The following is a 21143-nucleotide window of genomic DNA, read 5'->3' as shown; positions in this document are numbered from 1 at the left end:
CACATGTCCAGACCGGGCCAATCGAGCGCGGAGCACGAGCCGCTCCGCGAGACCCGTTTAGTCGCCAGCCGAGCGCTCCCTCGCCTCGCGGCCTCGGAAATCGTAAAACTGCGCGCCGATCTCGCGACGCTGACGGCGTCTGTGCAAGGCCGGGCCGAGGCTTGCGACTCCGGGACGGAGAGCTAGGTGAGCGGCGGGGCGAGGCGGGAGCGACGCGGGCCGGGACCGGGAGACGCGGGGGGACGGGACGGGGAGCGACGCGGGGCGGGGACCGAGGAGGGGGCCGGGGCGAACCGGTACCGGGCCGAGGCGGGGACAGGACGACTGGCGACGCGGGGGCGGGGAACGTCCCATGAGGAACCCGAGGCCCTGAAGGCCTTTGTGGAGAGCGGTGGTAGTTGGCCAGAGGTCCCGTAGGCGTCTGGGGGTCGGTAGGTCCCTCCGAGGGAGAGCAGCGGCCGCGTGTCCCCAGTACAGGAATTATTAACCTGGGATCACTGTACTTGTAGGGAGAAGGTGACCCCGGTGATTTCTCTTTGTGAAATTTAGCATTTCTTTCCATGACGGAGGCAACAGACCAAAGTAGCGTATGCAGCGTCAGAGACTTTGTTATTTCAAAGCCGTGGTGTTAAATACTGTGGGAGATACCTGTAACCGCCACGTGGTGATACCTGAGCTGACAGTTGCCCTCGCGCCCCTTTGACCTTGGCATTTAATGTGCTGAAAAAGAAGCGTATATTCTGGAGCCATGGGTGGCGCACGAACCCCCAAAACTTTGCCCTGAGATAATCTTTAAACCTTGAAGTCTTCTCAAAACCAAACAGTAGTTGATTAATCAATAAAAAATGTCTGCCTTGACATGGATTGGACTGGACAATGGGTTGGAGAGAGATGCTGATGTGAGGAGTGAGCTACTTGCATCGGGGAGGGGAGATGGGAGGGTAGAGGGGGTCAGAAACTGGCAAAACGGTCACAAAAGGAGAGATTGGAAGGAGGGAGAGTAAGTGGGAGTATGTAGTAAGGTGTATACAAGTTTATATGTGAGAGACTGACTTGTAAACTTTCACTTAAAACAATAAAAATTATTTTTAAAAAATGTCTGCCTTAAGCATTATGTTCTTTTAAGATCTTTTAACTTGACATGCAAATCCAGTGCTTTCGAGTCGATTCCAACTCATAGCAACCCTATAGGACAGAGTAGAGCTGCCCTGTAGAGTTTCCAAGGAGCAGCTAGCGGATTCAAACTGCCAACCCTTTGGTTAGCTGCCCTAGCGCTTAACCACTATGCCACCAGGGTTTCCAAGTTGACATCAGCAACACTAAAGATTAGATAGGAACCTTAGGGGCAGCGAATTTATATTAATGGGGGAGGAACAACTTAGAAATGGAGGGTTGCACAACTCAAAAAACGTTATTTATGTCACTGGATTGTATATGTTGAAGGGTGTATCTTTTGCTGTGTATACTCTTAACAAAAAATAAAATTATAGGAAAAAGAAGCATATATGCTAGTATAGCATATTTGTTTTTTTTTTACCCTAGAAAATAAAACATAGTAATTTTACAACTCATTTCATGACAACTGGTTGATAATCACAGAATTTCTCTTGTTCATGCCCTCTTTAGCCCTGGTTCTTTTCAAGTTACTGCGCTAGTTATACTGTTATTTTTTCTGAAGTTTGCACAAAGATAACTAGATTCAGGGCCGTTCCCCACACAAGATGGTTGTATGGTAAATTAGACTTGGTTTGCTATCAGCCTGTGTAAAAGCCCTGGTGGCACAAATAGATGAGTGCTCAGCTGCTAACTGAAAGGTTGGCGGTTTGAACCTACCCAGCGGTTCTGTGGGAGGGAGACCTGGCCATCTGCTTCTGTAAAGATTACCTATTTAAAAAAAAAAAAAAAAGTTGCTACTGAGTTGATTCCGACTCAGCAACTTGGCCTAGAAAACCCTGTGGGCCAGTTCTACTCTCACATGGGGCCGCTGCAAGTCAAAAATTGACTCGAAGGCTCCTGACAACAACAGGGGAAGTACTAGGTTTAGGAACACATGTGTAGTCTTAATACAGTTGACCCTGCCCTGATTATCACAATATCAGGACAGCAAATACCTTCGTTTTAAAACATTTTTAGTGCATATTTTTTGATTCCATGTATTTTAATGAATGGATGTGAACACGTGATTCCGAGGAGTCCTTGGTTTCATCAGATGCTGAATTCAGGCCACCCTGGTGGCGCAGTGGTTAAGAGCTTGGCTGCTAACCAAAAGGTTGGCCATTTGAATCCACCAGCTGCTCCTTGGAAACCCTATGAGGCAGTTCTACTTTGTCCTATAGGATTGCTATGAGTCGGAATTGACTCGATGGTAATTTTTTTTTTTTCTTCCTGTGGTGGTCAGGTTCCTGGGTGGCGCAAATGGTTTGCACTCAGCTACTCATCGGAGTACAGCCAGAATGCTCCTTAGAAGTGAAGATGGCTCATGTACTTTGGAAGTGTTATCAGGAGGTACCAGTCCTTGCAGAAGGACATCATGCTTGGTAAACTAGAAGGGCAGCAAAAAAGAGGAAGACCCTCAACCAGATGGATTGACACAGTGGCTACAACAGTGGGCTTAAACACAGCAATGGTTGTGAGTGGTACAGTACAGGGTAGTGTTCTGTTCTTTTGTATGTAGGGTTGCTATGACTTGGAACCAACTTGACAACAACTAATCGAAAGGCTGATGTTTTGAACCTGCCCAGCGGCACTGCAGGAGAAAGGCCTGGCAATCTGCTTCCATAAAGCTCACAGCAAAGAAAACTCTAGGGAGCCGTCTTATTCATAAAATATGGGTTGCCATGAGTTGGAATTGACTTGATGGCAGTGGGTTTGGTTTTGAGGTTTTTCTGGCGGTGGTCCAGAGAGGCTGTCTAATATATTGCATGGACCTGAGGTCAAAGCCAGTCCAGCCTGTGTGCAGGCCCAGCTCACCCACAGCCCTGTTGGGGGACCTGGGCAGTCTGTTCCTATTGCTGTGCCTCAGATCTTAACCTGTTCAACCTACCATCCCTTCTGAGGTCCAGTGTTGACCTTCTAATATAACTAGACCTTGAAAATTTTCATGCCGGTGGTTCTGGTGTTTTCTATGGAAGTGTTTTTATTTTGTTGTTGTGGTTGTTTTATATATGTATATATACGTGTACGTCCACATATGTATACATTCTCAAAAAAGCCAAACCCAGTGCCGTCGAGTCGATTCCGACTCATAGTGACCCTATAGGGCAGAGTAGAACTGCCCCCATAGAGTTTCCAAGGAGCACCTGGTGGATTCGAACTGCCGACCCTTTGGTTAGCAGCCATAGCACTTAACCACTATGCCACCAGGGTTTCTGTATGTAAATGTATACATATATGTATATTTGTATGTGTATGTATTGTATGTGTGTGAAAATATATATAACGCAATGCACACTCATTCAGCATTTTCTGCCTGTACAGTTCCGTGACGTTGGGTATACTCTTTGCCTTGTATCATCAGTCTTGCTCTCTGTACTCATATTGTTTCACAACCAGTAACTTAAACTCTCTGTTTCCTAAACTTCTCTGTTTTTGAGTTACTGTTGTCAGTTTGATCTCATATAGGTATTTCTTTCAAAGAATGCACTGCTCAAAGCAGCATTCTTTACTGGTTGATCTAAACTGTTGTTTAGTTTGAAGATGACTTCATGGAATAGTTTTGGTTCACAGTTTAAAGGTTATCTTAGGGCAATAGATTCGGGGGCTCCCCCTGTCCCCGTGGGTCTAATAAGTCTGGTTCCTCTAAGAATTTGAAATTCTGTTCTGTATTTTTCCTCTGTTTGATCGGGATTTATCTATTGGGTTCTTGAGCAAAATGTTCAGTAATGGTGTTCGGGTACCATCCCGTTCTTCTGGTCTCATGGCAGTGGAGGTTGTAGTTCACGGAGGCAATTAGACCTGCAGTCCATTGCCTTCTGTTTCCTGGGTCTTCTTCTTCCTCTGCCGCCCCAGGCAGATAGAGACCAATCATTGTATGTTGGATGGCCACTCAGAAGACCTCAGGCACTACCTGCCAAACTAGGAGGTAGAAAGACTCTAAAAACAGTTATTAGGCCAATTGACTGGACAGACCCTCAAAACCGTGACCCTAAACCTTATGAAAGGGTTTTAAAGTAGTCAGGCTAGATTCTAACCCAGTGCTGACCAATAAAAACACGTTAACACCTATGTAATTTAAAATTTCTAAGTTATTGTCTCTGTTAGGTGCTGTTGAGTCAGTTCCAACTCATAGTGACCTTACGTAGAACAGAAACACCGCGCAGTCCTGCACCATCCTTACAATCATTGCTGTGTTTGAGCCCGTTATTGCAGCCACTGTGTCAGTTCATCTGGAAAGGGTCATCCTCTTTGCCGCTGACCCTCTACGTTACCGGGTGTGATGTCCTTCTCCAGGGACTGGTCCGTCCTGACAACATGTCCAGAGTATGTGAGACAAAGTCTCACCATCCTTGCTTCTAAAGAGCATTCTGGGTGTACTTCTTCCAAGACAGATTTATTCGTTCTTCTGGCAGTCCATGGTATATTCAGTATTCTCCAGCAACACCATAATTCATAGGCGTCAGTTCTTCTTCAGCCTTCCTTATTCATTGTCCAGCTTTTGCATGCGTATGAGGCAATTGAAAACACCATGGCTTAGGCACACCTTAGTCCTCATGGTGACATCTTTGCTTTTCAACATTTTAAAGGCGACTTTTGCCGTAGATTTGCCCGAGCAATACAGCATTCAATTTGACTGCTGCTTCCGTGGGCGTTAATTGTGGATCCAAGTAAACTTTCAAGTAATCACATTAAATAAAGTAAAAAGAAACTGAAATTAAAGTTAATGATATCTTTCATTTAACCCAATATAACCAAAATGTTTCAACATGTGAAAAGATTATCAATATGTATATTTTACATTCTTTTCAGTGTACCAAGTGTTTGAAATCCAGGGTGTGTTTCATACATACAGCATACCTCCGTTCAGACTAGCCACATTTCAAGGGCTCAGTAGCCACATATGGCCAGTGGCTACCGTATTGGATGGCACAGCTATGGCTCGTTTGTCCACAAATTTTGCAGAAAAGAAATGTTTGGTCAGCTCCCCTGTGCCGAGACCCAGCTTGCCGACAATTTTTTCCTAGTAATAAATGATAATGGTTATTTGGAAACCCTGGTAGTGTAGTGGTTAAGTGCTACAGCTGCTAACCAAGAGGTCAGCAGTTCAAATCCGCCAGGCATTCCTTGGAAACTCTATGGGGCAGTTCCACTCTGTCCTATAGGGTCACTATGAGTCGGAATCAACCCCATGGCAGTGGGTCAGTGGGTTAATGGCTGTTATTTTCGAACACCTGTTAAATGTCAGGCATTGTGGTAAACACATCTCGTCCTTGCAGCCTTGTTGTGAGCTGAGTGAGGTTATCTTCATCTTGCAGGTGAGGATATCGAGGCACAGGAAAGTTTAGGTTATTGGCCCTGTCAGACAGCTCTGGCAGAGCTAAGATGCAGATCCACGTCTGACTTCGGCGCTCGCCCTCTTGGATCAGGACGTGATCACCATCATAATAAACCAGTTGCCATTTAGTTGATCTCAACTCATGGTGGACCCCATGTAGGTCAGAGTAGAACTGTGCTCCCAGTGGCCAAAGTTGGAAAGATTTGAGCAGCACAATAAATAACATCGTATTGAACGTTTAAAATAAACACCTGTTTTTTTTTTTGAGTAGGAGTTTCTGCATGGTATAAACAGTTAATGTGCTTGGCTGCTAACTGAAAGGTTGGAGGTTTGAGTCCACCCAGAGGTGACTTGGAAGAAAGGTCTGGTGACCTACTTCCAGAGAAAGCAGCCATCCAAGACCCTATGGATCACAGTTCTGATCTGACACACAAGGGGCCGCCATGGGTTGGACTCAACTTGGCCGTAATTGGTGGTGATGACGATAACAGCTTATGTCTGTGGAGTACCAGCTCTGGGCTACATGCTGTGTACGAGAGATCGCATCCGATGACTGCTAGTGTTGTGTGGGAAACACTGTTTACCCCATTTGTTAGGCGAGGAGACTGAGGCCGGAGGCGTGAGTGCCCAGGGACACTGGAGTGGTTGTGTGGCAAAGCTGAAATCTGAACTGAGGGTTTTTAGCTTCAGGACCCACATTTCTAACCACTTCTCTGTTTTCTTTCTACCCTTTGTGACTACGAATCTGAGTTGACTTCATTATTTTTTTGACTTGTTCCAGGCTGGGGAGGGAGAGGAAGGCCAGAGATGAACCTCGTAGGACTCGCCCGGCTCTTCTCCAGCCCCCGGCCTGCAGGACTATCCGTCCTCCAGCACCTCTACCTGCACAGAACCAGGCAGGCAGGAGGCAGAGAGGGGCCCCCATGGCTACGGGCTGCAGGACTGACTTGGCCGACGCCAGCGGCCTCCAGCAGCTCCCTTTCGCAGCTGCCTCCCAATCCGGGGAACCAGAAGAGCACGAGAGGCCTCGGCTCTGACCCGAGCCAGCCCAGCCCCACGGCCACGCTGGACGCAGAGGAGGAGGAGGAGGAAGGCTTTGGGACCCTCTCCAACAAATACTCTTCTCGGAGAATGTTTCGAAAATCGACGGCCCAGCTGTATAACCTGCGGACCGGGGCGCAGAGTGTGGAGGGAGACGAGGAAGGGGAGCTGGAGCCAAAGTCATGGCAGGGCCCAGGCAACAACCCTTACTGGTACTTCTTGCGGTGCAAGCAGCTGATCAGGGCAGGGAAGGTGAGGAACGTCTGCACGCTGCCTTCCGCTTCTCTGGTGCCCAGTATTTTGTGAGGGGAGGGGACAGAGAGGAGCTGCGGGCCCCGGGGGGCTGCAGTCAGAGGAAGCCTGTTCACCCAGCACTGCTGCCCTGCACCCTTAGGACACTCTTCAGGAGCCTGTGGCTGTGAATGGTCCCCTGGAGTTGTGGGCACCGTGGCTCTGAGCATACCCAGCAAACTGACGAGAACCTGTCCTCCCATCCAGCTGGAACCCAGGTGGCTGCCATACAGGATGAGGTCACCAAGGGTGAAAAGGAAGGACCAGGACGCAGGGGCAGGGTGATACTGGAATTCACTGAATTAACGTTTTCTGAGGACTTACTGAGTGCCAGGCCCTAGGTTCCACTCCTGGACACAGAGGTGGAAAAGGCCTGGTCCCTGCCTTCAGGGAGGTCTCAGTATCCCTGGAGGGAAACGGAGGGCGAAGTCCTAGCAGAGAGGTGGTGGGAGACCAGGGGGGATGCTCCTTCTTTCCCTCCCGGTCACCAGGTCACTTCTGTACTGCGGAGCCTGTGGGACCAAGAGGCAGAGACCCAGTGTGGGCGTTTGGCTCCTTGGCTGGGAGGGTCCCTCTGCGGCTGTCCTGAGCCCCTCCCTGCCCCCCCACCCCCACAGCTGGCCGAGGCCCTGGACCTGTTTGAGAGGCAGATGCTCGAGGAGGAGCAGCTGCAGCCCCTGGAGTACAACTACACGGTGCTGATCGGGGGCTGCGGGCGGGCTGGCTACCTGAAGAAGGCCTTCCGGCTCTACAACGACGTGAGTGAGGCGGGGTGCAGGGAGGGAGAGCCAGGCTCTGGGATCAGAAGGCGCCAGTTGCAGGCCTGGAGCATGTCATTGCTAGGGCGCTTCCCCACAGCCCCCTAACAGTCAGGGCCTCCGAGTCGTGCCTGGTGGTCGGAGCCCTGGGAGCCCCCTGCCTTGAGTGCCTGGCTCCAGAGTGACCTGATGAGTTCTCAGGGGGACTGGTGTCTTTTTAGGGGCGGGGAGTCAGTTTTCAGAGTCCCTCTGGTTGAGTCAGGTTTGGAGAGCCAGGCTCCACTGCCTCATCCACCCTTGCCTCAGCCGTGCGCTGTCCCAGACTTTAACTCAGTGATGGACGGACTCACCGCTACTCCCTCTTGCTTGTTCCTGCTTTTGGCTGATCCCGGAGCTGCCTCTAGCTTTTCCTCTTCTCAACAGATGAAGAAGCGGGACCTGGAGCCCTCGGACGCCACCTACACAGCCCTGTTCAACGTCTGTGCTGAGTCACCCTGGAAGGACTCCGCTCTGCAGTGTGCCCTGAAACTACGGCAGCAGCTCAGGGCCAGAAACGTCCAGCTCAACTTGAAAACGTACCATGCCCTGCTGAAGACAGCTGCCCGCTGCTCAGACCTCAGGATGTGCCTCGATGTGTTCAAGGTGGGCACCCTCCCCTCCTCGCCCAGTCCTGAGCGGGTCCTGGGTGGGACCTTCCGTCTTCTGTCACACAGGAAGGCTTGGGCCAGTGTAGGTCCCAGGGCCCACGGATGACTCTGACAAGGCTCCTGCTGTCAGAGGCCCAGCCTGACTGAGTGTTCGGCCCCTGACGTGTGAGAGTGGCAAGTCGTGTGCACTACCTTGAGGAGCCTGTGGGAGCCTGGCAGTGCCACTGAGAAGGGAGCTCTAGGTGGTCTGGGCATCTCATTTCCCCTCAGGCAGCCTACTTGTTGCTGGCTAGTCTCCAGATTGGCTGCCCTCTGTGAGTCAGCTCCTAAGGGTGCTGTGGGCAAAGCAGGTGCTGAAAGCTTCCAGAAGAGCACAGTGTAACTGGCCCTCTCCAGGGGTGTCAGATTGGTGTTTTAAGCAGGCCACTCTGAGTGGTGTGGGGAGGGATCCGAGAGAGAGAGCTAAGAGACAGCTGTGGTGTACAGAAGAGTGCACTTGGGCCAAACCTCACTGAGCCGGAAGTGTTGGTGACAGAGGAGGAGGCCCCAGGGGGTGGGAGCTGGGGGGAGTCCACACGCCGATAAGGACAGAAAGGGGGACTTGAGAAGACGAGGTGGGAGTGTGATGTGGGAGGAGTGTCTGAAGAAGGCATTGCCCAACCCTGACACCCCCGAGAGGCCAAGCTGTCACCTGTGCCATGACTACTTGCTGTATGCAGGCCCCATGGTGTCCGTGGGGTTGTTCCAAAGATTCCCTCAGGCAAGCCCTAACTGTGACCCCACTCCTCGAATGAGACTAAGACATGGGACACTGGCCCTTGGTGAGGCTGGGACTTGAGCCAGCTCAGTGCAGTCCCAGGGCCTCGAGGATGGGCTGAGAGTGGCTTGCTGGGGTGGGCTTTGTGGGGGTGGGAGCAGAGCTGGGGAGGAGAGACCTGAAGACAGGGGCGTGGCAGGGGGTGGGGGGAAAGGCCTGCAAAGAAGGGGGCGTGGCCAGGGGAGAGGTCTGCAACAAGGGGCTTGGGGCAGCAGTCAGGGTGCTCAGCTCAGGGGGTGGTTTCCAGCCATCCCAGCGCCAGAATTGGGCACTGCAGCCTCCACGCGCACGAGCCTGGTTCTTCCCTGAAGCATCTGCCCCGGTCACCCCTAGTTCAGCCTCCACTCTGTCCCCCAGGAAATTATCCACAAAGGTCATGCGGTCACAGGGGAGACCTTTAATTTCCTGCTTATGGGCTGCATCCAGGACAAGAAGATGGGCTTCCGATACGCCCTGCAGGTCAGTCCCTCCTGGCTCTGTCCCATCCTGCCTCTTGTGTGCCCCTGCACCAGGGGCACTCCATGCTGATCCTCGGTGTCCCCGAGCCCCCACTGCTGTCTGGGCGGGCGTTTTTCTCTTTGCTGCCCTTGGGTCTTCCGAGCACCCCCGTGCAGGCTGTGCTGTTCTCCCTTAGAGACAGTGGGGGCATAGGCCACAGGTCAGCCTGGCCGGCCCAGGGAGTGCGGCTCAGCTCACCACACATCTCTGTTGTTGTGCTACTCTCTGTGGCCAGCCTAGACCCCCTGGACACCTGCGGCACCCCCGCCCCCCAGGTTCTCTGTGAGCATCTCTGCACTGAGTCCCTGAGAGATCTCTGATGCCACCCCAGGTCCTAGAGATAAAGCCTTACAGCGGGTGGGAGTTAGTGTCAGCACTCTTACCAAAGCAGCTCTCATCGAAGGGCCCAGGAGATTACCCAGAGGCCTCCAGCATGCAGTTTGGGCCCCAGACTAGCAGCGTCTCCCCCCTGGGAGCTGTGGAAGTGTAGGATCTCAGCCTCAGCCAGGCCTCCTGCATCTGAATCTGCATTTCAGTAAGACTCAGGCGACTTCTCTGCACAGAGTTTCAGCCCAGTGATCTGGGACAGCCCTGGACCAGGGCCACTGCCCAGGCCCACGCCCCAGGCGGCAGTGCTCTGCTGTAGAACACGGTGGCACCTGTGTGTTTCTCCCTTATAGTGGAAGTGCAGCCGAGGGCTCCTTCCTCCTGGTCTTGGCCTAGATCTGTCCTAGGTAGAATTAACGTGTAATAGCAGCAGCAGGCAGTTTGTATAAAGCGCTTGTTAAACACTGCTTAAGCTGGGGACCACTATCCCCATTTTACAGGCAGGGGAACTGAGGCCAAGGAACTTAAGTTACTTGCTTATAGTCCCACAGCCAGTGAGTGGTGGAGCTGGGATTTGAACTGAGGCCTCTCTGATGCTCAAGCCTGAACCCCTGCCATTCACGGTAGCACTTCTGTCCCTGCCAAACCTCAGCTCTGTCACCCCATCTCCGTGGGATGTGGCAGCCGAGACCCCTTGTCAAGCCCCTCTCTGGCCAACAGTGTCCCTCCTGCCCAGCCCGCCTCATCTGTGTGCTCATCTCTGGCAAGGGCAGGAAGTCACGTGCACAGCTTGGGCCCCATGTGGCAGTGGAGGCTGTGTACACTGGGCAGTGAGCCCTGGTGGCGTGTTAGAAATGGTGCCGGCTGTGGTGTCAGAGCAGCCCGAGCATGGTCACAGCTGCTGTTGGTCGAGCTTGCTGAGTACGTGACAGCTCCCGGGCCCACAGCCAGTGAGAAGTGGGGCAGCGGTCAGCCACGGCCTGCCCGGTGCCGAGCCTGCCCTCACACGGTGCTGTTACCTGTCTGAGCCCTGGAGTTCTCACCTGTCCACTAACTACCCTCCACAGAGGAAGGCACAGGCAGAGCACCCGGGAGACACTCCCCAAGTGCAGTGGAATCAGCCTTAAAGGCAGCCTAGACTGTTCCAGAGCCCGGCCTCTCAGGCCCTCCCTCCCAAGGGAAGCACAGAGGGTGGACAGAGACTCGGGGTGAAGACTGTTCCCAGGAGAAAGTGGAGGGATGAAACTGCCAGAAAATTTTGGGGTATGTGGGGAAGGAAAGTAAGGGACATCAGCCCCTTTGAAGTCCCCTAGAGAGTTTTCAAATTGCCTAAGATTTTTAGCTGCCCAGAGCTTGGAGCTGGGTTGGCCACTTTCTGGATTTTTCTTGTGCCGTTCCCACTTGCTGGCCTGATTGCTAACTCCCAGAGCCGTCTCTGCTGAGGGCTCTTCAGAGGAGGAAGGCCCGAGGACTGAGCCTTCTCTCTCCCCAAGCAGGTGTGGCGGCAGATGCTGATTCTGGGGCTCAAGCCGAGCCGGCATGGCTACAACCTGCTGCTGGGGGCTGCTCGGGACTGTGGCCTAGGGGACCCAGAGGTGGCCACAAAGCTGCTCCTGAGGCCCACGGAGGAGACGGCCCTGCTCCAGCCCCCAGCAGACAGGCAGTGGGTGAGGAAAACAGCCCTGGCTGGGGCAGGCGACAGCGTGTTGGCCAGGCTGCTTGTGGAGGCCCTGGAGAGGCAGCTGTTTCTGGAATCTTCTCAGGGAGTGGCGGTACCTCCAGAGCTTCAGGAGGCCAGAGCCCTGGGCAAGGCCCAGTCCGAGGTGGACAGCACGGAGGAGCCTGACCACACAGGACCCATCACCCCTGTGGCCCTGCAGCCCCCTCCCTCAGGACTGGTGGTCAACCTCCTGAGCCTCAGGGCAGCACCCCTATCTGTGGTCTCCCTTGGGACAGTGGCTACGCCAGCGGACAGGCTGGCCCTGATGGGGGGCATGGATGGCTTCCTGGACAAGATGGCGGAGCACAGGCTCCAGCCCGACATCAAGACCTTCACACTGCTGGCTGAGGTGGTGGCGCCTGGCAGCCCCGCGGAGTCCTTGCTGCTGGCCACTCTGGATGTGCACCACGTGGAGGCGGACGTGACGTTCTTCAACACGCTGATGAGGAAGAAGAGCAGACTGGGTGACCTGGAGGGGGCGAAGGTGAGGGCTTGGGGGCAGCGCTGGACACTCGGGTGGGAACCCCCTCCCCTCACTCTGACCCTTGGATGAGTGTCCCAGTGTGCCTGCCAGGTGTGGCCGGCTGAGCCCACAGGCGGTCAGTGGGCAGGCGTGAGCTCCTGCTCTGGGCCTGGGAAGTGCTGGGACCCCCACGAGCCAGGTGACGCACCCCTGCCCTGCTGGGAGGCAGGTACGTGTCCTACGTTGGCGATGGACCAGTGCTGTGGGGACCTGTGGGAGGGGGTCTGAGAAGTGCCCCCAAGGAGGCTGCCTTTGATGGCTGGTGACTCGGAACGGTACCATGTGAGGGTCCCCCCTTCAGTCACCTCCCATCCCTACACTGTGCTGACTGCTGGATGCTGTGCTGTGTGCATCACACCCATGGTTTCTTTACTAATCAGACCAGGGGTACTGCTGGGGTGTGGGTTTTCCCATTTCACAGGTGGGAACATGGAGGCATGGAGAGGCCAGTCACACCCTCGGCCACATGCTGGCGAGGGCTGGGCCAGTGCGTGAACCCTGGCGGTCCCTGCAGTCCCTGCTCCTGACTGCCTCACTATACTGGCCCCTTTGAGGCCGGGATGGGCTTGTGTCACCACCGGTAAGTGGTGGAGCCTGGTCTGGAAGGCCGTCTCCTGGCTGTGAAGCCAGAGCTCTGGGACCAGGTAGCCACAGTGGCCTGGGCAAGGCCTGGCCCCTCTTTGACTCTTCCTGTAGCTGTGTTTGGAAGCTCAGCCTCAGCCTGTGACTCAGCCGCCCTTATTTGTTTAGAAGGGAGTGAGGCTGGGGGAGCAGCTATCCTTCGCACTTGGGGAGCTGGTAAGGGGTCAGCTCCAGGCAGCGCTGACTCAGGCACTAGGGCTTTCACAGGCTTTGTCTATTCATACAAGTGTTTGTGTGTCACCTGTCTTGTCAGAAGCACTGACGGGGCATTTGGAGCCCCTGCCTTTAAACCCATGGCCTGAGCACGCCTTTCTCCACAAGGTGAAAATGCCAGAGCCCGCCCCAGGGGCCCCTATCCCCAGGCCCCAGCCAGGTTCCTTGTGCCCTCAGGCCTGCCCCTTGGCCCACACCATTCTCAGCATGTCTCTACCCTCCTTCCCTGGGCCACGGGCCCTTGAGAGCCTGGCCGTAGTGCCAGGAAACTTGGAGGGCTGTGTCCTGGGGTGGCCGGCAGAGGAGCATGTGAGGTATGGGGAGGGGATGCAGGGCAGTGCGGGCGGACAGAACGTGAAGGTGAAGGGCGCTTGTTAAGGCGAGGGGCATGTGTAAAGGGGGCACCACGGGTGGGTCGGGCAGGCAGGCAGGAAGTGGGTGCCCAGGCAGAGGAGCATGACCTCTGGGAGATGGTGCTGAGAGCCCGGCTGGATGGCCGAGTGGCCTCAAATGCTGAGCTAAGGCTGGGGGTGGCAAGTGGTCAGCAGAGGGCCAGAGGCCTCGGAGTAGAGCTGGCCCCTGGGATCTGCAGTCTCCGGCCAAGGGCTTCACCCAGCAAGGCTCTCACCAGGGCTGGTGGTGACAGTGGCACCATGTCTGTCCCCACAGGCCCTGTTGCCAGTCCTGGCAAAGAGGGGGCTTGTCCCCAACCTGCAGACATTCTGCAACCTGGCCATTGGGTGCCACAGGCCAAGGGATGGGCTGCAGCTGCTTGCCGACATGCAGGTGAGCACCAGGCCTGTGCAGGACACGAGGGCTGAGGGGGGCTCGGGAGGCTGGGTGCAGGAAGCGGGCTCTCCCAAGCCCCCAGGCCTCAGTGCTTCCCTTGGACAGTACAGGACTCACCCAGCCAATGTTGGCTACTTTTCGAGGGTGGTCACCTTTCGGTGATGACATTGTCACCAGTGAATCCACAGCAAAGAGCTGAGACGGTGTCTCCTGCCCACTGCACGCCAGCTCCACTGGCTCCAGGAGCAGCAGTGGCTTCGTTCTCCATGTTCTTAACTTTGGGCTCAGAGGGTCCGGCTGGGGTGGGCCCACAGAGCCGGCACAGACTTTCCTTTGGGAGGAGGGAGCACGGCTCGTGGTCACTGGTCTGCTGGACGTGCCTCAGTGGGCTGCTTTGTCCCAGCTCCACCTTCATCTTGGTGATTTTTGGTGCCTATGACATTCCAGAAGTCCCAGGTGACTCCCAACACCCACATCTACAGCACCCTCATCAACGCAGCCCTCAAGAGGCTGGACTACGCCTACCTCATCGACATCCTGAAGGACATGCAGCGAAACAATGTCCCTGTGAACGAGGTGGTCATCCGCCAGCTGGAATTCGCAGCCGAGTACCCACCCACCTTTGACCGGGTATGTGTACCAAGCTGGGAAGTGCTGTCAACCCCCTGACCTTCAGCCCCACCCGGGCTTGGCTTTTCAGGATTGACATTCCCCCGTTAAAACTGTCCCGTGGCTTCTCCTTTGCCCACAGCTTGTGGGCCCGGCCACATTGCTACCTTCATCCCCAGCCGCTCTGACCTTTTGTCACTTTCTAGACCGCATGAGGCACTTACCTGCCTTGGCCTTTTGTATACCCTCTGGGGCTCTGGTGGCGCAGTGGTTAAGAACTTGGCTGGTAACCAAAAGGTCGGCAGCTTAAATCCACCAGCCCCTCCTTGGAAACTTAGAGGGCAGTTCTACCCTGTCCTATAGGGTCGCCACGTGTCGGAATTGACTTAGCGGTTTCGTTTACCTTTAACATGGTCCCCTGCTTCTCATGTGGTGGGCTCCCCCTCATCCCACAGGTATTGGCCTGAGGGCTCTTCATTAGAGACACCTTGCCACAAGTTTCCCCAACCCAAGTCCCCCTCCCCACTGCATACAGCACTGTTTCCTTGACGCCACGTCTTATAGGCTGTCGTGTGTCCACTAAGAAATGAGCTGCTTAGAGTGGCGCCTCCCGCTGCCTTGCTCCCTGGTCCCCAGTGCTGCCTGTTGCCTGGTGCTCAGTTTGGGCTGCTATTTGTTAGCAAACAGGGCAGCAATAGGGCAGAGGGTGATGGAAGGCTTGTGTTAATGGACATTCTCTCTGCTGCGCTGAGGCAGCCAGGCTCGGGTGGTTGGTTTTTGGGTTGACTGAGTCAGCCCGTGCAGAGCGTCCACAGCCACTGTGACCTGGAGGAGCACAACGCAGGGAGGGGACCATCGGCACTACAGGTCGGGATGGCCATGCAGTGTGACACTTGAGTGCCATTTTGAAAGGTTAGTGGTTAGTCTTTTCTTGATTCCTCGGAGTTCTTTATATGTTCCAGATAACTTGTTTTCTGTTGGTTACGTGAAAATCTCTCCCCATTTAGTGGATTGTCTCTTCACCCTATGGTGCAGGGCCCACCAGGGGCCTCTTAGGTTCAGTTCATGGTCACAGGCTACATTAGGAATATCCAAGTACAGAACTGGGTAACTCTTGTGAGTCTTGAACCTTTTCTCATCTGTGGTAGCAGTCTTCATCTCGGGGAATACTTTTTTATCTGAAGTCTACTTTTTCTGACACATTCCTCCCCCAGGTCTCTCTTGGTGGTTCCTCCTTTTCTTCCCCCATCTCTGTGTAGACTGTTGCCTCCGTGCCGACATCAGGGATCAGACAGGAGGTGGTGGCCGTGTGGAGGGGGAGTTGGTGGGACCCAGTGATCCTAGCTCAGGGGCTGGGGTGACGGGTGACATCCACGGGTGCAGGAGCCCAGTGGAGCACATTTAGAGATGACTGTTGGGGTGGCTCTGGGCCTGCCTCATGGCACAGCCCATTGCCTAGAACCTGTTTCTCTGTCGTAAGCTACGCCCGTATTGAGTGTTAACTACTTTCGTGCTTTCTCCCCTCTGTCTGGAAGCAAGAAGAGCCAGGCCGAGCCTCTGGGAGGCCTGAAGCAGCCGCCATGGTTTGAGGTTAGCTGAGGGAACACATGGTGATTCTAACTGTGGGTTTTCTAATCACAGTACAAAGGGAAAAACACCTACTTGGAGAAGATCGACGGCTTCCGAGCTTACTACAAGCAGTGGCTCAAAGTGATGCCAGCCGAGGAAACCCCCCACCCCTGGGAGAAGTTCAGGATCAAGCCCAAAGCGGACCAAGGCTCCATGACTAAGGCTGATGTGGACAGGGGCCTTGGGGACAGGTGATGGTGGAAGCCTCCAACACTGGGGCCCCGCTGGAACAGTGCATGGACCCCAAGTGCTTGGTGGCCGCCCAGGAGGCCCTTTTGTATTAAAGTCAGAGTCATGGAGGAGAGAAAATGTGGTCTGGGGTAAGAGCTGCAGCATTTTTCAGGTGTTGCTGTGATGACAAATGCTGGAGCCCGGAGAAGCTGGGCAGCTCACAGCAAGTCTGGGGGCTACTCACACCATCTTCAAAGGACAACTTCACGATCACCTGAGGAGCCTGTCCCCACTGCAAATAAGGCACATGAACCTGCTCAGTTGCCCAGCACTGAGTCCCTGGCACTATCCCGTGGGATCCACAAACTCTGCTGCTCTGAAAGAACGAACACAGGGCCCATGAGGCTGAGAGGTTTTATTTTTACAAATCACAGCTAATGAACACCAAAGTCTTCCCCAGGGGAGCCCACGCTCCGGTGCGGGTCTGGGATAGTGCTGGTAGCTAAGAGCGACTCCCACGAAGGGGGGGCGGGGAGAGCAAACACAGAGCCTACGAAGTCCGAAGTCCAGGATGGAGTGGGGTAAGGCTGGGGGGCCTCAGCCGGAGCACCCCCGGCAGCCACAGTGCGTGCACTCGATGATCCGGCCCTGCAACAGAGACCAAGGGCTAAGGGTCGCACCCAGGCGGGGCTCCAGCAGGCAGCAGCTCCCTGCTGGTGTCCCCCACCCCCCACTGACACATAGACAGCTGTCCTCCCGCTGAAGAGAGCAGCAGTGGAACACTGCCTCCCTCGAGGATGCTCCTCAGAAACCCCTCAGTGCCAGTTCTGGAGGTGGGGAACCCAATCCCTCATGAAAATGGAAACAGTTACTGCTTTCTCAACTATTCAGGCTTGCCAAAAAAAAAGAGAGAAGATCCAGGTGACTTATTCTGCTCACTCAGTGAGCATGGTATACCCTGACTGAGCTGGAGGTGGGCCTGTACCACTGGGGGTGGGGGGCTGGGGGGGAGGCAAAGGGGCCTCAGTGCCCCCTCTGGTAGGGCCCAGGAAGGAGGGTGGGTGTGCACTGGCATCTCTAGCCAGCAGATGGTGTTCCTTGCCCAGGTGGGGATGGATGTCTGGCCAGGGACCTGTGCCAGCTACTCACAGAGCAGTTGTTTTTATTTTTTCCCCCTTTTTGAAGCAGCAAGACCCTAAGCAAACAAAATCCTATGGTGAAATATAGCAAAGTTGGAACCGGCTGTCCTCTGGCTGCAGGGCCAGGACAGCACGCCCCCGTCCAGACTCTACCATGGCACCGCCCCCGCCCCCCCCCCCCCAAAACAAGTCCAGCACCAGAGCTTCCCTCGGGGAGGCCGCCCTTGCTCGCTCTCCTCTGTTCGCTTACTCTCTACTGCTCAGCAGACCTGTCCCCGAGCTTCCTGACTGTGCAGGGAGAGCCACCAATGGCCAGCACTGCAGGTCCTCTCCTGGTTCGTGCTGTAGCTCTGCCCCAGATGGCCTGCACCCCCCACCACCATACTCGAGTTGCCTAGCCTAGTTTTGGAATGGCAGGTTCTGAAATACAGTGAATGGTAATGTGAAATTATCACTGTGAGGGGAAGGAGGCCTGGAACACCAGATGGGCTGAGACAGAAAGAAGGACTAGAGGGACGGGACGGGCCTGCCCTTCTCTGATTTAACCCTCCCAGCCACCTGAGGCAGGTATCATCACCCCCAGTTTATAGATGAGAAACAGGCTTTAAGGGAGTTCAATAATGTGCCCCAGGGTAGAGCTGAGCTTGACCCCCAGACCTAACAAACACTAGTACCACCAAACCCCATGTAACAGGCACTGCTGATTGTGATTCACTCCCTGGAGGGGTGGCCAGCAGGACGTCCCGCGACAAAGCCACACCCCAGCACAAAATAACAAGATTCCTTGAGTCAACCAGAGCACCAATCCCAGGCATGGGAGGACCCACCACTTCCAGCTTGCTTTTGGGGACCCGGCAGATGCAGTTGGTCCCGAAGTTGGTGTCCCGAGTCTGAATGCAGCGCAGGCAGCACAGGTTCTCGTAGCCTTGCTTCTTCCACTTGGCGATCAGGTTTTTGTCGGCGTAGCCTTCCTTAATGCAGTATTCGTACAGCTCTGTCAGGAAGATGGGACAGGCATCAGACCTGCTGTAACCAGCCTCCCCCACCCTTCATGGGAAAGTATTTACCCAACCTTGGGCCCACCTCTTTTGTTAGCTCTAAAAAAACATCAGGACAGCATGACTTAAATAACTCTGAAAATCATTCACATTTGTAAGGCCAAGAGAATTTAGCCAAATACCTCTGCTTATGGCCTTCCGCTTATAAAAGAGGTCAAAGATGTATCGGGTTTTCTGGTGGTGGATCCTGAAGATGGGCCACAGAGACTCCACTTTCCTTTTCCCCTCATGAGGCTCTGTCTCCGCTGTGGAGAAAAGGGTAGATTAGTTAGTTGGCTTTGGGGGAGAAGTTAGCCTACACAGGATATAGTGTTATTTTTCAACGATCAAGGTTAAAGAAGAAGTACCACTGTATATTCATTAAACCCCAAATACCACTTTATATTCATTAAACCCACCATCAAATTGATTCCGACTCCTAGCGACCCTACAGACACAGCAGACCTGCCCCACAGGGTTTCCAAGGAGCGGCTAGGGAACTTGAACTGCCGACCTTTTGGTTAGCAGTCGTAGCTCTTAACCACTGTGCCACCAGGGCTCCTAGAAGTCCTTTAGAAAACATAAAAAAAAAAAAAAAATTTCAAAACAGATCAAAGACCTAAACATAAAACCAAAAACCATAAAGATCATAGAAGACAAAATAGGATCAGCACTAGACACCCTAATGGACAGCATTAACAGGATACAAACCATAACCAACAACACACAAACTCCAAAAGATACGCTAGAGAACTGGGATCTTCTAAAAATTAAGCACTTATGCTTATCAAAAGACTTCACTAAAAGATTAAAAAGAGAACCTACAGACTGGAAAAAAACTTTTGACTATGACAAATCTGACAAACGTCTAATCTCTAAAATCTATAGGAAAATCTAGCACCTCTACAACAAAAGACAAATATTCCAACTTAAAAAGGGGCAAAGGAGATGAACAGACACTTAGCCAAAAAAAAAAACATTTAGGTGGCTAACAGACACAGGAAATGCTTGCAGTCACTAGCCATTCAAGAAATGCAAATCAAAACCACAAGGAGATACCGTCTCACCCTGGCATTACTGGCACGAATCAAAAAAACAGAAAACAAATGTTGGAGAGGCTGCGGGGAGACTGGAACTCTTAAGCACTGCTGGTGGGAATGCAAAATAGTACAACCGCTCTGGAAAACGATATGGTACTTCCTTAAAAAGCTAGAAATAGAAATACTAGCAATCCCACTCCTAGGAATATATTCTAGAGAAATAAGTTATCCAACGAATAAACATATACACACCCATGTTTGTTGCAGCATCATTCACAATTGCAAAGAGGTGGAAACAACCTAGATGCCCATCAACAGATGAATGGATAAACAAACGCCATGACAAAGAACAACGACAGACCACAAAATAGACCAGAGTTACTGGCCTGACAAAGACCGGAGATCCCGGAGAGTATGGCCCCCCGTCACCCTCTTAACTCCATACTAAAGTCACTCCTGAGGTTCACCCTTCAACCAAAGATTAGACAAGCCCATTAAATAAAAGGAGTACAGAAGACCAAGGGCAAGGACCGGAAGGCAGGATGGAACAGCAAAGCTGGTAACAGAGAACCCAAGGTCGAGAGAGTGTGGACGTGTCACAGGGTTGGTAACCAATGTCACAAAACAATAAAACCCAGGGCTGTCAAGTCAATTCTGACTCATAGCAACCCTATAGGACAGAGCAGAACTGCCCCATAGCAATACACATACTAATTATTTCACAAGAAGCTAGACTGTTCTGTAAACCTTCATCTAAAATATAATAATAAAAATCAAAAAAAAGATTTCAGCCTTGGAAACCCTATGGGTCAGTTCTACTCTGTGCTAAAGGGTCCCTATGAGTCAGAATAGGGTTGACAGCAGTGGGCTTGGGTTTTGTTTTTTTATGAGCCAGTAGAGGTCCCTGGGCAGCACAAATGGTTTGAGCTTGACTGCTAACCCAAAGGTTGGTAGTTCAAACACACCCAGCAGTGCTGCAGGAAAAAAGTCTGGCCATCTGCTTCCACCAAAAGTCCATCTAAGAAAACCCTATGGAAGTTTCTCTCTGTAACACATGGGGTCACCATGAGTCAGAATCAACAACAACGGGTTTGGTTTTTGAGTTTATAAACAAACAAGATACGTCCACGTCAGGAGACACAGTGGCGCCACCCCTTCTGATTTATACTTCATTTTGCCTGGCCCCTGGAGGCACCTCAGCCTATGACTCCAGGACTCAGCCAACCAGGACAGGTACTTCCACACTCACCTTCTCTCATCTTTTGATCTAATTCATCCAGTGTTGGTTCAATCAACTCCCAGCCATCTGGGGGAGCTTTCCGGCTTCTTTTGACTTTAGGCATTTTTATTCACAAAATAATTTGTAAAGATCTAGGAAAAAAAAAATGAACTGAATTGGTTTCTGAACCTCAGATCCTCAAAGGCCTTCACAAGCTACCACTATGGCACACATCCACTTCCTGTAGTGCAGGGCAGTGGCTCCTAGAAAGGGTTCAGCATTATAAATGCCTGGATTCAAATCCTGACTCTGCTACTTAACCACTGTCATGACTTTAGAAAGCTCCTGAAAATCACTAAATCTCAGTTTACTCATCTGTCAGATGAGCATAAGAAAACCTACCTTATAAGATCATTGTGAAAACTTAATTATAATTGTATCTATCAAGTGCGCAATATATAACCTGTACTTAATAAATGCTTACCGTTATCATTAACATCACCTACTGTCTGAACCCTGTACTGGATGATTTAAGAAAGAGC

At 52.9% G+C, this 21143-nt stretch overlaps 2 protein-coding genes across 6 annotated transcripts; one reads left to right on the top strand and one right to left on the bottom strand.

The window, feature by feature from the left end:
• Positions 1-72: 72 nt before the first annotated feature.
• PTCD1 (pentatricopeptide repeat domain 1) lies at positions 73-18301 on the top strand. Of its 5 annotated transcripts, none has more exons than XR_007519564.1 (9): positions 74-186; positions 6273-6784; positions 7441-7581; positions 8005-8223; positions 9403-9504; positions 11367-12074; positions 13638-13754; positions 14205-15278; positions 16008-16087. XR_007519564.1 is itself a non-coding variant. In XM_049903137.1 (9 exons), exons 2-9 carry the CDS (start codon positions 6299-6301, stop codon positions 16188-16190), a joined length of 2139 nt encoding a protein of 712 aa, XP_049759094.1. In that variant the 5' UTR covers positions 74-186; positions 6273-6298; the 3' UTR covers positions 16191-18301. The 5 variants fall into 5 exon arrangements, 4 of the variants coding, with proteins under 4 accessions (XP_049759096.1, XP_049759094.1, XP_049759095.1 ...); XM_049903137.1 differs by having other exon boundaries at positions 14205-14387; positions 16008-18301; XM_049903138.1 differs by having other exon boundaries at positions 14240-14387; positions 16008-16098.
• BUD31 (BUD31 homolog) lies at positions 16567-20725 on the bottom strand. The gene is made up of 4 exons (XM_049903149.1): positions 20632-20725; positions 18486-18608; positions 18133-18299; positions 16567-16814 (listed from the first exon to the last, which is right to left on the bottom strand). The coding sequence occupies exons 1-4, from the start codon at positions 20723-20725 to the stop codon at positions 16764-16766; spliced, it is 435 nt and encodes a 144-aa protein (XP_049759106.1). The 3' UTR covers positions 16567-16763.
• Between the last annotated feature and the right edge of the window lie 418 nt (positions 20726-21143).

Source organism: Elephas maximus, chromosome 12, assembly GCF_024166365.1.
Source record: "Elephas maximus indicus isolate mEleMax1 chromosome 12, mEleMax1 primary haplotype, whole genome shotgun sequence".
Taxonomy (NCBI): Eukaryota; Metazoa; Chordata; class Mammalia; order Proboscidea; family Elephantidae; genus Elephas; species Elephas maximus.
This window is presented reverse-complemented; position numbering and strand designations above follow the sequence as displayed.

Bases quoted from the DNA above. Each gene is read 5' to 3' on its own strand.
- PTCD1 (XM_049903137.1), top strand. From the start codon at position 6,299: ATGAACCTCGTAGGACTCGCCCGGCTCTTCTCCAGCCCCCGGCCTGCA. The intron at 12,075-13,637 runs GTGAGGGCTTGG...CTGTCCCCACAG, and splicing joins GTGACCTGGAGGGGGCGAAG to GCCCTGTTGCCAGTCCTGGC. The intron at 14,388-16,007 runs GTATGTGTACCA...TTCTAATCACAG, and splicing joins ACCCACCCACCTTTGACCGG to TACAAAGGGAAAAACACCTA.
- BUD31 (XM_049903149.1), bottom strand. From the start codon at position 20,725: ATGCCTAAAGTCAAAAGAAGCCGGAAAGCTCCCCCAGATGGCTGGGAG. The intron at 18,609-20,631 runs GTGAGTGTGGAA...TTTTCTCCACAG, and splicing joins AGATCAAAAGATGAGAGAAG to CGGAGACAGAGCCTCATGAG. The intron at 16,815-18,132 runs GTGGGTCCTCCC...TCTCTGTTGCAG, and splicing joins CCAAAAGCAAGCTGGAAGTG to GGCCGGATCATCGAGTGCAC.